Below are 14,210 nucleotides of genomic sequence, written 5' to 3' on the forward strand. Positions count from 1 at the left end.
AATTCTTAACTTTCTACAAATTTCACTTAACGAAATAATTACACTGATCAATAAATAACAAAGACTCTTATGTAACGTTGTGCAACTATGATTTTCCTGCAGGCTTTAAGGGGTAGTAGTAGGATTTTAACATTGGTAAAAATGCATTGGGCAATTATAATTTCGCCCACACATTTGGTTTAAAATAAACACAGGGTGAGTTATCGCTTTGTTTTTCAGAGACCCCCCCCCCCCTCTGCTTTGGTCCATGTTGGGAAGTCAAACAGAAACATTTGAATACTTTGGGGAATTCTGGATTTCAGACCCCCCTTTACTGAAAGGCCTGTGTTGGGGAAGCTGGATATAAAGGTTGGACTGATTTAAGAACAAAGACACCCCTCTTCCTTAAAGAAGTAGAGGTCAGTTGGACATCAAGGATTACCCAATTATAATTTTCAGTGCACACTGGGAAGTGAGCTTTCTTAATTTCAGATTTTAACAAAAAGTACCCCGTAGTGTTCTGCCAATTGGGGACTTAATTAAATTAATATTTTTGGTTATATAATATCCTTGCGAGAGGATAGCTCAGGGGCAACGCGCTCGCCTTGGAAACAAGATGATGTGTAGCATCACAGGTTCGATCCCCGGGTCCGTGCTTAGAAAAAAACCTCTGGGTATTACGCATGTTATAAATAACCAGTTACTGTTCTGTACTGCACATAGGCTAAGGAGCTACACAGCCCCCCCCACCCACTATAAAGGGAAAGGATTCAAAGCAACTAGACTTCCTGGCCTTTTGGTGTACCAGGGCTCAGTTCTACTTGCATAGCAAGCCTCTGTTTAAGGTTCAGGAATGCCAGCTGCATCTCAGGGCACTCTGGAAAGATAGGGCACGGGTCTGGTCACTCCACTCTCATAGATGGTGTCCCTGTCTCCACCATAGGACACAGTCAGCTTTGAGACCTTGCTAGAGATATACAGCTCCACCTAGATGCCCTCTCCGCAATCTCTTCTGATTTCTCCTTAAAGCTGTCAGATGGTAGGTTCAGCAGCCTTCCTGATGCTCGGTCTCTTCTCTGTCTGTTTCTGTCTTTCTCCCTTTTCTGTGTCTGTATCCTAGTGCAGTCCCCCTTATATAGCAGCGATGACACAGCCAATTGTACAATCTTGGGGAAGTACCCAGCAATAATCCATGTTACTAGGATTGGACAGTTAGTCCATCTCTCCTTCCAAACCCAGCCTCTAAGTCAGGATTGGTTTAGGGGTCTGGAGCAAAATATGGCAATATCCACTCCTCATCATCCTTTGTTCTCCTTTCAACTTTTTGGCCAAAGCTTGTTATGTATCACAACTTCATAATGTTACTAGCAACTGACAGACTAAACATATTTTCTCTTTCAGCTAATCATGGGGAATTAGATAAGCAGACCACCAAATCTATATCATGTAGCACGGCCATGTGGCACCTTTCTGCCTTTTCTATAAAACAAAACAATTATGAATATGTAAGTTATTAAGCATATCCCTCATTTCAATTTCCACCCGCTCACCAACTCTCACATTTGAAACATGTTCAGATCAGCCAGAAACCTAGTTTAACTGTCCATTACAGTATCCAGAGTCACAGGAAGATGAATTGTATATCCCCAAAATCGCCTGGAAATTACATAAAAAATGGTACATAGATGAAATCCATCCGCCTTATGATGGCTGAGAAAAAGGCCTAAATGTTAATATACCTTTTAAATAAATTGTGAATCTTCATGCTTCCTGCCATGTGTTTTCACTGGGTGAGCCTGAAGCTTGTTTTTTGAAGTGGGTGCCCCCATTTTCACACATATTAGTCATACTCCAGCCAAGGGTGACTTTTCTTTAACTCCATAGTTTCAGAGCCAGCAGGCCTGGAGAAAACTACATGTCGACGCCTTTAGCAGGACATTTTTATTGCGGTTGGTCATTAGATGGGAGATGTGACATCCAGGCTGGAAGTGGGAGATGTCCTTGTGAAGTTTTGCCCATAGCCAGCAAAAGGGTCTGCCTTGGGCTGACATTTTTTCACGAAGACAAAGTGGCTCTTCAGATGTCACTGGAGTTTTGTGGATACACATAATATACATTTATGTTTTGTCAACCCACACATCATTTTTTGTTTTCCCCAAATTTTTCTGTGAGCAGTGATATTTTTCAAACCGTTTTTTTTTTTCAAACCGTTTTTATTTGCACACACATGTGCAGGCCGTTTTTGTTTTCAATGTTTAAAAATCCTGTTTTCCATGTGACAGGGACTTCTGTTTACTCCTTCTTTTGTAAATTAAAAGCTTTTTGTCCATTAGTAATGACCGGTAGATCCCTTTTACACATGGCTCTTTAATTGTACTTGTAAAACAAAGGCCAGGCCGCTTTTGTTTGTGTTTAAAATCCTGCCATTCATGTCAAAGGGACTTCTATTTGGGGCCTTGCCCTTAAATGCACCCCACAAAGTGGCCTGTTTGGATTCAAACCCACCTATTCTTCTCTATATTAGTTATGGAACAGGTTTCCGATATGACAACCTTCTAACTGTATGTTCCTGACAACAATGGTGTTTTATAAGAAATCTTTGTGTGTCACTTTGAGCTCCAAATAATTGCCTTTTCCCTTTGCTGTTTGGCTGCAGAAACTAATACAATCTTTTTGGTGAAGGAAAGTAGCTGTTCAATGGTAAGATCGCTGTTTATTTCTGAGTGGGTAGATGGTTACGTTTTCACACATCACTACATTGTTTACCTTGCTTTAATATGCCAACGTTTCAGGGGGTTTTAGGTTTAGTCCATTGATGCTTCTGGACAATCGGTAGGATCAGCCACTGGCCACTTCAGCAGAGGAGCTTTTTCTTTTCTCTCTCCTATGCTATGTCTTCTGTACATGTAAAGTGCCTGATAAAGGGGCTTAAGGGGCCTTATCCAGCACATTGGCCTTCTGTTTGATGCACCTGTTGTAGTATTCCAGGTAACTATTTGTCCACAGGAGTTATTCTACAACATTGTCATGGTGCATGTGTCCACAACATATTCCACCATTGCCCTTGTAAATAACGTTTGTGGTGGTATGCCTGAAATATTTGCCAGCATTGGTTGGGCACATTACTTTTATGAAGCTGTGTCTATAACATATGCCATCATTGCTATTGTAAATTATGTTCATGATGCTGCACCCACAGTGCATGCAGCTTTGACTCTGTAAATGAGTTTAATTAGCACCCACAATATATGCCACCATTGCCCCTGTAAATCACTTTCTTGAAGCTATGCTCTCAATATATACTACCAAAGACCCTGAAAATTGCTTTCACGAAGCTGTGCCCACAATATGTTGCCAGCATTGCCACTGTAAATCACTTTCTTGAAGCTGTGCTCACAATATATACTAGCAAAAACCCTGTAAATTACTTGCACACAGCTGTGCCCACAATATATGCGAGCAACGCAATAGTGCATCACTTCAATGAAGCTGTGTCCACAATATATGCCAGCAGTGTGGCTTTATTTCACACTTATTCAAATTCTTAAACATACACTTCACATACCATTTGAAAAAACATGCATGCACCAATGTTTGACCTTTTATATTTACCTTCACTCTGCTGCTTCAGCTTAGGTCTCTAGTCTTGTGGCACACGGTACAGCTGTACTTGACTCCCCAAAATGCCTGAATACTTTAGGAAGTGAAAGAATGAATAGGATTGGCATGCCTACCATGGGAGAGGAAATACGTAGCTGCCTTGTAATGGGCACAAATCTATGGAGTGTGGCTGAATGGCAGCGGCATGCTACTAGTTCAGCTCACTCTTGAACCTTTTGTTCCGTACTTAAAAAAAATGAATAATCAAAGCAGTGGCAGTGCCAGCCCAGCGGGGGGGCAGAGGAGAAATCGGTGGGTGCGGGGTGGAGTCAGTTGCCTGTCCCCTGGCTCTGGCACCAATCACTTCCTGTGGCCAAAAACTGTTTTGCGGTTGCAAAATAACTAGAGTAGTGGTGGGTGCAATTCCTGCCTGCAGATCGAAGTTGGCTTATTCTTTATAGTTCGCTTTTGAATGTAAAAATGGAACTCATGCTCCAAAACTGCTGGTGCAAAACACAAAATACCCGGATGCACGTCACAAACATTCACAAATATTTTGTGGACTTAGCAGGGAATTAGTGCGAGAGGCCCGATATAATTAAAAAGCAGGACATCAGGCTAAAGTAATGTAGAAGTGAATGATGAAAGGAAAATTTCTCCTGAATTTCACCATACACTGTCAAGCTTTTCGTTTGGGCTATTAGGTGGCAACGCCACCTATAAGCCGAAACTATTGCATTAGAGTACAGATCGGGAGAAATGGCATACGAGGAGGGACACAAAGCTTGCAGGTGGTGTTTGGTTATTAATCCACCCATTGACTGCCCATGGCCATACTAATCCCTACAGCCATTCCCACCCAGTCCATGCCCCTCCCCGCTGTAAAGAACTCACGGTGGCAACAGAAAAGACAGACACAAGTGGTCACAGTTTAAGGGGGTTTATTAAACTGTATAGGTAGGTTGGAAAAACGCCCACTCTAAACCTAAATCTAAGATGGGAGCAAGCTTCAACCATTGAATAATAATAAGGCAGTCCTAGTGGCGTCTTATCAAATAAAAGGGCCTGTACTAAGAAAAACCTATTTCCAATCCTTATGTTAATTCAAATAAGTGTGGGATAATGTTCATAGGAATGAAAGAAGTGTTCACAAATAATAAGTCAGGATGTGGTAGTCAAGGTTTCCCTTCCCCACGTTTTGAGCATGGAACAAGGCAGGACTCCGGAGCACACGCTTGCGCTTCCCCAGCACAAACCAACAGTTTCACTTTCAGCTATCAGTGCTTTTGGTGGTTAAGTCTCTTTTCTACAAAATGTCTCTTGCCTCTGAGGACCTGATGTATTCCAAAAATAACAAACAAAAGTTCCTTTCTGCTTGTACGTTGGGTGATATTTTTTCACCCCCTGGGTCGCTCCCCGTCTTCCGGCCTCACATACACCAAAATGTTCTTTACAATATCAGGACCTTCGTAGTTAAGTTTCTTGCTTCCGAAGGTCTGATGAGTTCAAAATAATAAACAAAAGTTCCTTAATGATAGTACTGGAGGTGATATTTCTTCACCCCTGGCTCCCGTCCTTCCGGGCTCAGACCCCTCTCGAATACCAGCCTCCCTCCAGCGGGTTCACCCAGGCTTGTATTCAAATGATTTCTCTGTTACTTTCACGTGTCGGTGGGGTGATGCTTTCTCATCTCCTGGAACCCCCTCTTCCGGACTCAGACCCTTCTCAAATGCTTGCCTTCCCTTTGTTGGCCTTTTTCAATGGGTGATGGCTTTTCACCTTTGGATTCCCCTCTTCCTGTCTCAGACCTCTCTCAAATGCTTGCCTTCCCTCCATCGGGTTCACTACGGCTTGCAACGCAATCTCATCTGTTAAATTCACGAGTCTTAATGTCTTTTTAAACAGTCCACTGTGGGCATCCCTCTGCCGGGTTCACTCGTCAACTTTGCCAATACATAGTTTCTTGAACAGTTCTTACGATGCGGGATTCACTCCCCATAGCTTCACAATCATCTTTTGGTCAAAGACTTTCGACTGTACAGAGCGGAGAAGGGCCCTGTGTACGGTTGCCATCTGCTGCACCACGCGCTGGCTATTGTTTGCGGTCTTACGATTCCTTTCATGGAGGTTTCACAGGCCTGGCTCGGAAAAGGCAAGGTTGCTTCTCTCCTTGTCACCCTATTGATTTGCACCACCTTTCTCCTCCTCTTGAACTGCCGTGCTAAGTTATCTCTCTCGTCGTGTGGTCTGCCTTGCTCGTATTGTGCTCTCATGATCCACCTTTATCCCTGTGGGGAAGGGAAAGGGCCGTCCGGTGTGTGCGAGTCTGGTCAATTGCCTGACTTTGGCTGACCCTTGTGGTGGGACATGTAAGGTAAACAGCTCCGGTGTTTGTCCGTCGTCTTTCGTGTAGTGCGAAAGTGTTTGTGTCGGGAAAGGGGGGCGGGTAGAGTGTCTGAGTAGCCTACAGGGTAGTATGGGGAAAAGGTGTTATAAGAAGGGGGAATACTGTGTCTCACCCGTCAACGTCCAACTTCCAATCCCCGAGGACCCCCCATCCAAGTGATCCTCCCGCACTGATCCACTCCCAGGAACTGGTCCCAATAGCGATGGTCAGGTTCTGGCCACCTGGGTAACAGATCCCCAGGGTCTAGTAACTGAGACACCTTCAGGTTTCTCACACTTCCCAAAACACCTCCCCATGGGAACTCTTTGATCACGCTTTCATCAAGCCTTACCATCAAAGTTTGCACTGGAAGTGCCTGCAAGTATGTTTTCAAAGCAGTCTTTTGAGAGTTAATTACTTAATTGAAGTTGTAAACACGCTATTGGTGCAATAAAAATGTCTTAATCAGGTCTGGCTTCAGCCAATCTATTTATTTATTTATTGTTTGCTTGTTAGGCGCTAATACAGCAAGTAAAATACTGTTTCAAAGCGCCCCCAGGGCGAAGGGGGAACAAGGGAGTGAAATACATCACAAAACTCAATATAATAATAATAATATATAATATTATATAATAATATAATACAATATAATAAGCGCAGTGGAGGGGAAAAGGGACGAAAGGACGAACCTACAATGCCTTGTGAGTATTAAGAACTGCAAGTGCAGATAAGCAGTATGTGTGTCCTTCACAGAAGACCTGTTAAACTGTTAAAATCAAGCATTGGCAAAGCCAACAGTTTTGGCTTGATGTATAAGTATCAGGCATTTGCCAGGAACTGCTATTAGATGCTCCGGTATTCATGCCGTTTTGTGACGGCTACCATCAATGGTCAGTTAATACCACTACGGCAGTGCCCGGGAAGTGCCTTTCCCATGCCTGCACAAAAGCCCAAACTGTTGGCATTGCCAATGCTTGTTTGTTTTTTTATTTTTGCTCGGCTCTACTAAGGACCTCCATGTTTTACTGCTGTTATAAGTGTTATAGTTTTTCCAGAGAACCGGGGCAAGTACCAAGCTCCATACCCTTGAGAGTCATTTTGTGTTTGATAATGAAGGATTTAGTTTTTGTCTAGCCCGAGAGAACGGAAACCTGTGACTAATGTGTTTTTGTGGGAAGGGAGACTTGTGGCTGTCAATCTATGAAAAGTAATGCAGAAGTATGGGGAACCCCACAACAGAATACAAGTGAAGCCTACTTTGAGTCCTTTTAGCCAAAGCATGTTAATTGTAGTCATACATGCGAAGGATAAAGTAAATATTGAACCCATCATAGTGGGCCCAATGCGCAAAGGTTTGCAGTGGAGCAAAACAAAAGCGCTTACCGTGTTTTCACTGCAGCTATTTTAAACGTGGGCATTTTCACTGTGGTGTTTTCACCACAGCCGTTTTGACGATTTGTTTTTAAATATATATGTGTGTGTTTGGGGCAGGGTATTGAGGGTGTGGCTGGGTTAAATGAGGGATTGGAGAAAACCTCGCCCATAAAATGGAGAATACACCATGGTGAGAATGCCACGTTTCAAATAGTTGCGGTGAAAACGCGGGAAACCAACAGAAGAGTCCCACAGCATCTGCGATGTGCTCTTGCTGCCTGATCCTTTATCTGTAAAGCCTTAAACTGGCACAGATCCTGAGATGCATCGAGCATCTCTCAGATTCTCATGCGCAACAGATTCTCATGTGCAAACGGGGTTAACACAGATTTGCTCAAAGGCACCTCAAGATGCTCCAGGTTTGCTACCATTTTATGATCTGTGAATCAGGTGTGAGCTAACAGGAGTACATCAGAGGTGCTCCAGTTTTATTCCGCGCAGGTTCTTGTGAATCGGACCCTTTTGTGTGAACTTGCTCGGTAAGTAACACTGGTTTTGTATGTTTCCACAGAAAAACGACGGCGACCTCTTCCAGCGCCTGTGGCACATCATGAACGAGATTTTGGATCTGCGGAGTCAGGTGCTTGTGGGCCACCTGACTCACGACCGCATGAATGATGTGAAACGGCACATCACGGCGCGGCTGGACTGGGGCAACGAGTGAGTACCAGACACCACAGCAATTCTTTCAGAGAAATGCATAGCACTGAGTAATGTGTGGTTTCATGCAGTGGGGTTGGTTGGTAGCAGACTGCCTGAGAATAAAAGGGTGCTCTGTTTTTCTGGCATCTGATTCACAATGACACAAAAACCTCAATATATAATGTTTTAAATAATGAGCCAATACCTATTGTCAGTGTAAGTATAGGTATAGGAGACAGCATTGAGTAGGCTGCTGGTCATGTGACCAGGCCCTGCCCTCAGTTGCTCCGCCCACCTCCTGTTTTCGCGCCTTCCAAGCCTATACTTAAGGACTCTAGGCCAGCTCCCTGCATACAGCATTGAGTAGGCTGCTGGTCACGTGACCAGGACCTGCCACTCAGTTGCTCCACCCACCAACTATTTAATCAGTGCTCCTTAGAAGTCCTCATCGCTGGCGTCCTCAGCAAATAATGGGCGATGTGAGAAACCTGAAGGTGTCTGACCCGCTAGTCCCCGGGTATCTGTCATCCAGGTGGCCAGGAGACACGGCCATCGTTTTGGAACCAGTCCCTGGGGGTGGTCCAGTGTTGGAGGATCACCTGGATGAGGGGTCCTTGGTGAGTGGAAGTGCGGTACCGGGGGGTGAGATGCAGTAAACCCCTTCCTTTATAACACCTTTTCCCCATCCTACCAGGTAGGATACCTAGGAACACAACCACTCCTGCCCCCTTTCCCGACACAAACACTTTCTCATGGACAGTTTACTGTGAGAGAAAAGGGACTAACTTCCGAGCTGTATATCTGACATGTCCAAACACAGGGGTCTGGCAGAGTCAGGCACTTACTGATATTCCATCACACTTCCATACACAGATAAAATGCTCTGAGTGAGGCAAAACACATGAGGAAGCAGCAGTTTCGAGATGACAGTTTAATACGAGGAGATAGACAGCAAGACCAGAAAGGGTTGCAAGGAGGAAATTGCCCTTGGCCTTTTCGGAGGAAAACTGCTACTTTAACGAGCCCTGGAGAATAAGAAACTTAAGACCAGAAATTAAAGCTGAAGAAAGGTGCATTGTGTGTCAAAGGTACCCAGGTCTCTCCCGCATCGATACCTGAGGTGGGAAGGAGCAATTGCCGCCGTGGGACAGTCATTGGCTCCCATAACAAAGCAGCTTCAGTAAAGTCAGCACAGCCGGTGAGTCGGAGAGACTGATAGCAGACCGGGGTGTGTTAGGACCAAGGTTGCAAGCGGCAACTTTGTATAAAGAGAACCATGTGTGAGGCGTTGGCGATGAGCGACGCAAGTATAATTGGAACCAAAGAAGTAATTGAACTTTGTGAATGAACTTTCGGAGGCAACCCAAGATGCCATATACAGAGTGGTCTGGCACCACGTGGATGCTCATTCGAAGATCTCTGTTAGGTATCCAACGGAGAGTGTAAAATTGTGACCTGTGAAATCTCCAACGGGTCAAGCCAAATCCTATGCACATTCGAAAGTCTTCGATAGCTAATACGAATTGTAATTGGTCCGAGCACGGCTGAGGGAGACTAACTCTGTAAAAGGGATCTGAGCCTGACTGAGGGGGATCCAGGGTGATGAGTGAATCGCCATACTTGAATACATGGAAAGGAACTTTTTGTTTGTTTGATACTTCTGGACCTCAGAATCAAGAGACATTTGATAACTTAAGAGACTTGGGCATAGAAGCCACTGATGCTTGTAATGGAACTGTGTCCTCGTGCCGAAGAAGCTCAAGAGTGTGCTATGCTTAAGTGAACTGCTTTGTCCCGTGCTGAAAACGTGGGCAAGGGAGGCCAACAGCCTGAACATCCTGACATATTTTATGAACACTTCTTTCTTTTTCATGAACATTACCCCACACTATTTGTAATTTAGCTGTAACAATTGGCCATAGTTATTTTTAGTATTAGCCCTTTTATTTTGACAAGACTACACTAGGACTGCATTATTATTATTTGATAATCGTAGCTTGCTCCCATCTTAGATTTAGGTTTAGATAGGTGTTTACCACACCCATGATAAAGTTCAATAGACACCCTTGAACTGTGGTCACTTGTGTATGCCTTACTTTGATACCACGCCTTCCTTACACCTCTAAAGACCATTACCTTTGTGAGCCTTGGATAGTAAGAAACCGAAGACCAGGAACTAAGGCTGATCAAACCTGCATAGTGTGTCAGAGGTACCCAGGGCTCTCTTATGTCGATAACCAAGACGGGAAGGAGCGATTGCCGTCATGGTACTGTCCTTGGCTCCTACAACAAAGCAGCATCAGAAAAGACGGCACAGCCAGTGAGTTGGAGAAACTGATACCGAACCAGCTTGTGTTTTGAACTAAGGTTGCAAGCAGCAACATTTTACAAAGAGAACAGTGTTTGAGGCATTTGCAAAGAGCAACGCGGATATAAGCGGAAACCAAAAGGAGTAGTTGAACTTTATATTTGAACTTTGGGAAGCCAAGGAAAGATACCATACACAGAGTGGTTCGGCGGCACGTGGGTTTTCATTCGAAAGTCTCTGTTAGGTATCCAACTGATGTTGAGTGTGAGAAAAAGGAATATTGAGATCAAAGTGGTCATGTAATGGGTCAAGCTAAAACCTGTGCACATTTGAAAGTCTTCAATAGTTTAAAGTACATCACAATTGTTCCGAGCCCGGCTGAGGGAGACTAATTGAATGAATGAAAGGGATCTGAGCCCAGCTGACGGGATCTGGGGTGAACCGTGAGTCACCCGAGAGAGAATTATCTGAGCATAGTTTGAAAGGGATCTTAGCCCATCTGAGGGGGATCCAGGATGAACACACACATTGAATACTGGAAAAGGAAAAGTAAGTTTTTGTATATCGGGCCCTCTGAGTCAAGAGACTTGCAAGAAGTAAAGAGGCTCAGACACAGAAGGTCTTGAACTGTGAAAATGGAACTGTATCCTCGTGCTGCAGAAGCCAGAGTGTGTGCTTTGCTCGAGTGAACCGCCTTGTCCGTGCTGAAAACGTGTGGAAGGGAGGCCAATGGCCCGAGCATCCTGATTTATCATTTTGTGAACATTTCTTTCTTTTTCATGAACATCACCCCACATTATTTGCCAATTAGTAGTAAGGATTGGCAGTAGGTTTTTTTAGTATAGGCCCTTTTAATTTGACAAAGACTCCACTAGGACTGCATTATTATTATTTGATGGTCGTAGCATGCTCCCATTTGTAGATTTAGGTTTAGATAGGCATTTATCTCACCCTTTTGAAAGTTCAATAAACACCCTTGAACTGTGGTCACTTGTGTCTGTCCTACTGTTAATACCATGCCTTCCTTACAGCGAAGACAAGGACTAACCTGTTTGTGCTAGTTCGGGTCTGATGAGGCCAAAGGCATGGCCCGCAAAACTGCATTTCACCTACAAACTAATCGCTACTACTGCTACTCACCAAAATACATCGTAATGTGTCTCCTTCCTCCACAGCCAATTCCCACGCTCACTAGGGTTTGAATGGCCAAGTGCCTAAGGCATGCCCGGCAAGCTATCCTAGCAAACCTCATCGATATTACCTTTGCCCCCATCCAACACCCACGGATCTATTCACACGCCCTCTCATGTTGATCAGTGCTCGCTCAGCAGTCGCTCACACTGCAGATATCGCTGTCCACAGCTCATACAACAACTTTGATGTCCTCTTCATCAATGAAACATGGTTTACCCCATTGTCCCCACATGTTTTCGACGTCCTTTTACCCCAAGGCTATTGCATCCAACATGCCTACCGACCAGGAAGGGCAGGAGGCGGAGTGGCAATCATCCACAGGAGTGATTGACCATGCACCATCATACCCCCTCCCAGAAAAAGCTCATTTGAATCACTTGGCTGACGGTTCCCTCTATACCACAAGGAATCCATCATCTTCCACCTCATCTACAGACCACCTCAAAGGAGTGACTCTTTCATTGCAGACATCTCCAACTTATTCTGCTTGGCCAAATTAGCATATGCTAGTAATGTCTTTATTGGTTATTTTAACGTCCCTGAGTCACAGACTAACAAAACAACCACACTTGAAGCACGCTTTTCGCACTGACCACTTCCATGGATCTTAAGCAAATTGTGCTCTGACCCATGCACAACAAAGGCCACACCCTAGACTTAGTCTTAACATCATCCCCCTGGATCACATGTGCAGACTATGGTCCTCATTACGAGTCCGGTGGTAACCGTGCCTGAAATTCCGGCAGGTTACCGCCGGACTCGTATTACCATTCTGCCTCTGTGATTCCCGGAATCACCGGGGCAATACGACCCCGGTGACCTGGGAATTCCGGAGGCGGAATTCGGTAAATCCCCATTCCCGTTGAGTCCCATAGGACTCAACGGGAATGGGGAAGTGGAAACACCGGGCTCAGACTTCCTTTTAGTTAGGTGCCTCTGAAGGCGGACTGGGTCTCATTATTATTCACACTGCCTGTTTTCCTCTCCATTTAGGTGGTCTACACATTTTGTGCTTCTAACTCGTTAGACTCGTTTGTATTTGTATATATATAGTGGATTTGATTGATATGTGTTGGTTTACTAGAGTTTTATTGTGATTTCTCGCTGCGGTCAATGTTACAAAGGCCTTGTAATAAATGTGTCTATATTTTTAATATAACACCTGCCTGGAGTAATTTGTAAGCGTCCTTGCTTTGTGTGCTCATTGCGGGCTTTCAGTCACCCTCACCCCTCTTGAGACCTAGTCTTGACCGCCGCGATCGCTACCCTGATTGGTCTGGCTTGTCCAGAGGTTACCCTGTTCCAAGAAACTAGGCTGGCCTTCTGAACCTCTGCCCCTCCAGGACAGAGTTCAGAAATCCATCTTAACAGTGGCCATGCAATATCTAAACAAGAGAGGAGGTGTAGGGTCACTACCTCTGTTCAGAGAGGCAATGCAGCTCTGGTATTGGGCAATTCAAGAAGGAATCTCCTTAACGGCAGTCCATCTAGCCAGGGAGGAGAATATGACGGCAGACACTTTGAGCAGGCAGAGCACGGTGTCCCATGAATGGGAACTCGCTTAGGAAGTCATTCAGGAGATCTTCACCCTTTGGGGGAACCCCTCAAGTAGACCTGTTTTCGACCGGAATCAACCGGAAGTGCGAAAGGTATTGCTCAAGGGAATTTCTCCTGAGAGGAGCCCTAGGGGATGTGTTCATGGTGGAGTGGAACTTCCCACTACTATACGCATTCCCTCCGATTCCTGTCGTTCCTCAGGTCATCAGGAGACTGAGACGGTTCGGAAACTGCATGATCCTAATTGCCCCAGATTGTGCCAGGAGAACGTGGTACCCGGACCTTCTAGACATGTCCATCTGTCGCCCGGTACGTCTTCCTCAGAGAGAGGACCTTCTCTCTCAAATGGAGGGTCAGGTTCTCCATCCGCAGGTCAAGTTTCTCAACCTTCACGCTTGGTATCTGAAAGGCTGAGATACAAGGATTGGGACCTTCCAGATGACATCATGGAGGTGTTGCTTTCGGCAAGAAGACCAGCAACAAAATCTCTATACCGTTGCCGTTGGTAAACGTTTTGACTGATGCAGAGAAAAGAATGTTGATCCTTTTCTATGTTCTATTCCGGAAGTACTGTCCTTCCTCTTGTCCCTAGCAAATAGAGATCTAAATGTGGGGACCATAAAAGGTTATCTTGCAGCGCTTTCCATCTTCAAGCGCTCGTCGGAAGAATGCTCCTATTTTAAAATTCCTTTAGTAGTACAATTCTTAAAAGGACTCACCAATGTGTTTCCTCCTTATCCTTTCCAAGTACCAATTTGGGATCTCAATCTGGTTCTAAAATTATTAATGTGTGCCCCTTTTGAACCCTTCCACACTTGTCCATTAAGATTACTGACATGGAAAACTGCTTTCCTAGTTGCTTTAACATCTGCAAGAAGAGTGAGCAAATTGCAGGCACTGTCTTCTGGGCCACCCTATACTGTGTTCCACAGGGACAGAGTGGTATTGAGGGTTACACCCTCATTTTTGCCTAAATTTGTGTCCGATTTTCATCTAAATCAGAAAATTGTTCTACCCGCATTCTATCCTCCACCTAATCCTACTAAGGAAGAGGAAAGATCGCATAGGTTGGATCCAAAAAGAGCTCTAAACTTTTACATCTCTAGGCTC

General features: G+C 44.7%; 1 protein-coding gene across 4 annotated transcripts in view; it reads left to right on the forward strand.

The window, feature by feature from the left end:
- The window catches only part of DOCK4 (dedicator of cytokinesis 4), a 2,129,281-nt gene that overhangs the window by 499,757 nt on the left and 1,615,314 nt on the right, over positions 1-14,210 (forward strand). For all 4 annotated transcript variants that reach the window (XM_069627915.1, XM_069627916.1, XM_069627917.1 and 1 more), the window contains exon 6: positions 7,911-8,059. In XM_069627915.1, coding sequence (XP_069484016.1) covers positions 7,911-8,059 — 149 coding nt within the window. The remainder of the gene's footprint in view (positions 1-7,910; positions 8,060-14,210) is intronic.

Source organism: Ambystoma mexicanum, chromosome 12 (genome assembly GCF_040938575.1).
Source record: "Ambystoma mexicanum isolate Mex_15411 chromosome 12, UKY_AmexF1_1, whole genome shotgun sequence".
In the NCBI taxonomy this organism is placed as follows: Eukaryota; Metazoa; Chordata; class Amphibia; order Caudata; family Ambystomatidae; genus Ambystoma; species Ambystoma mexicanum.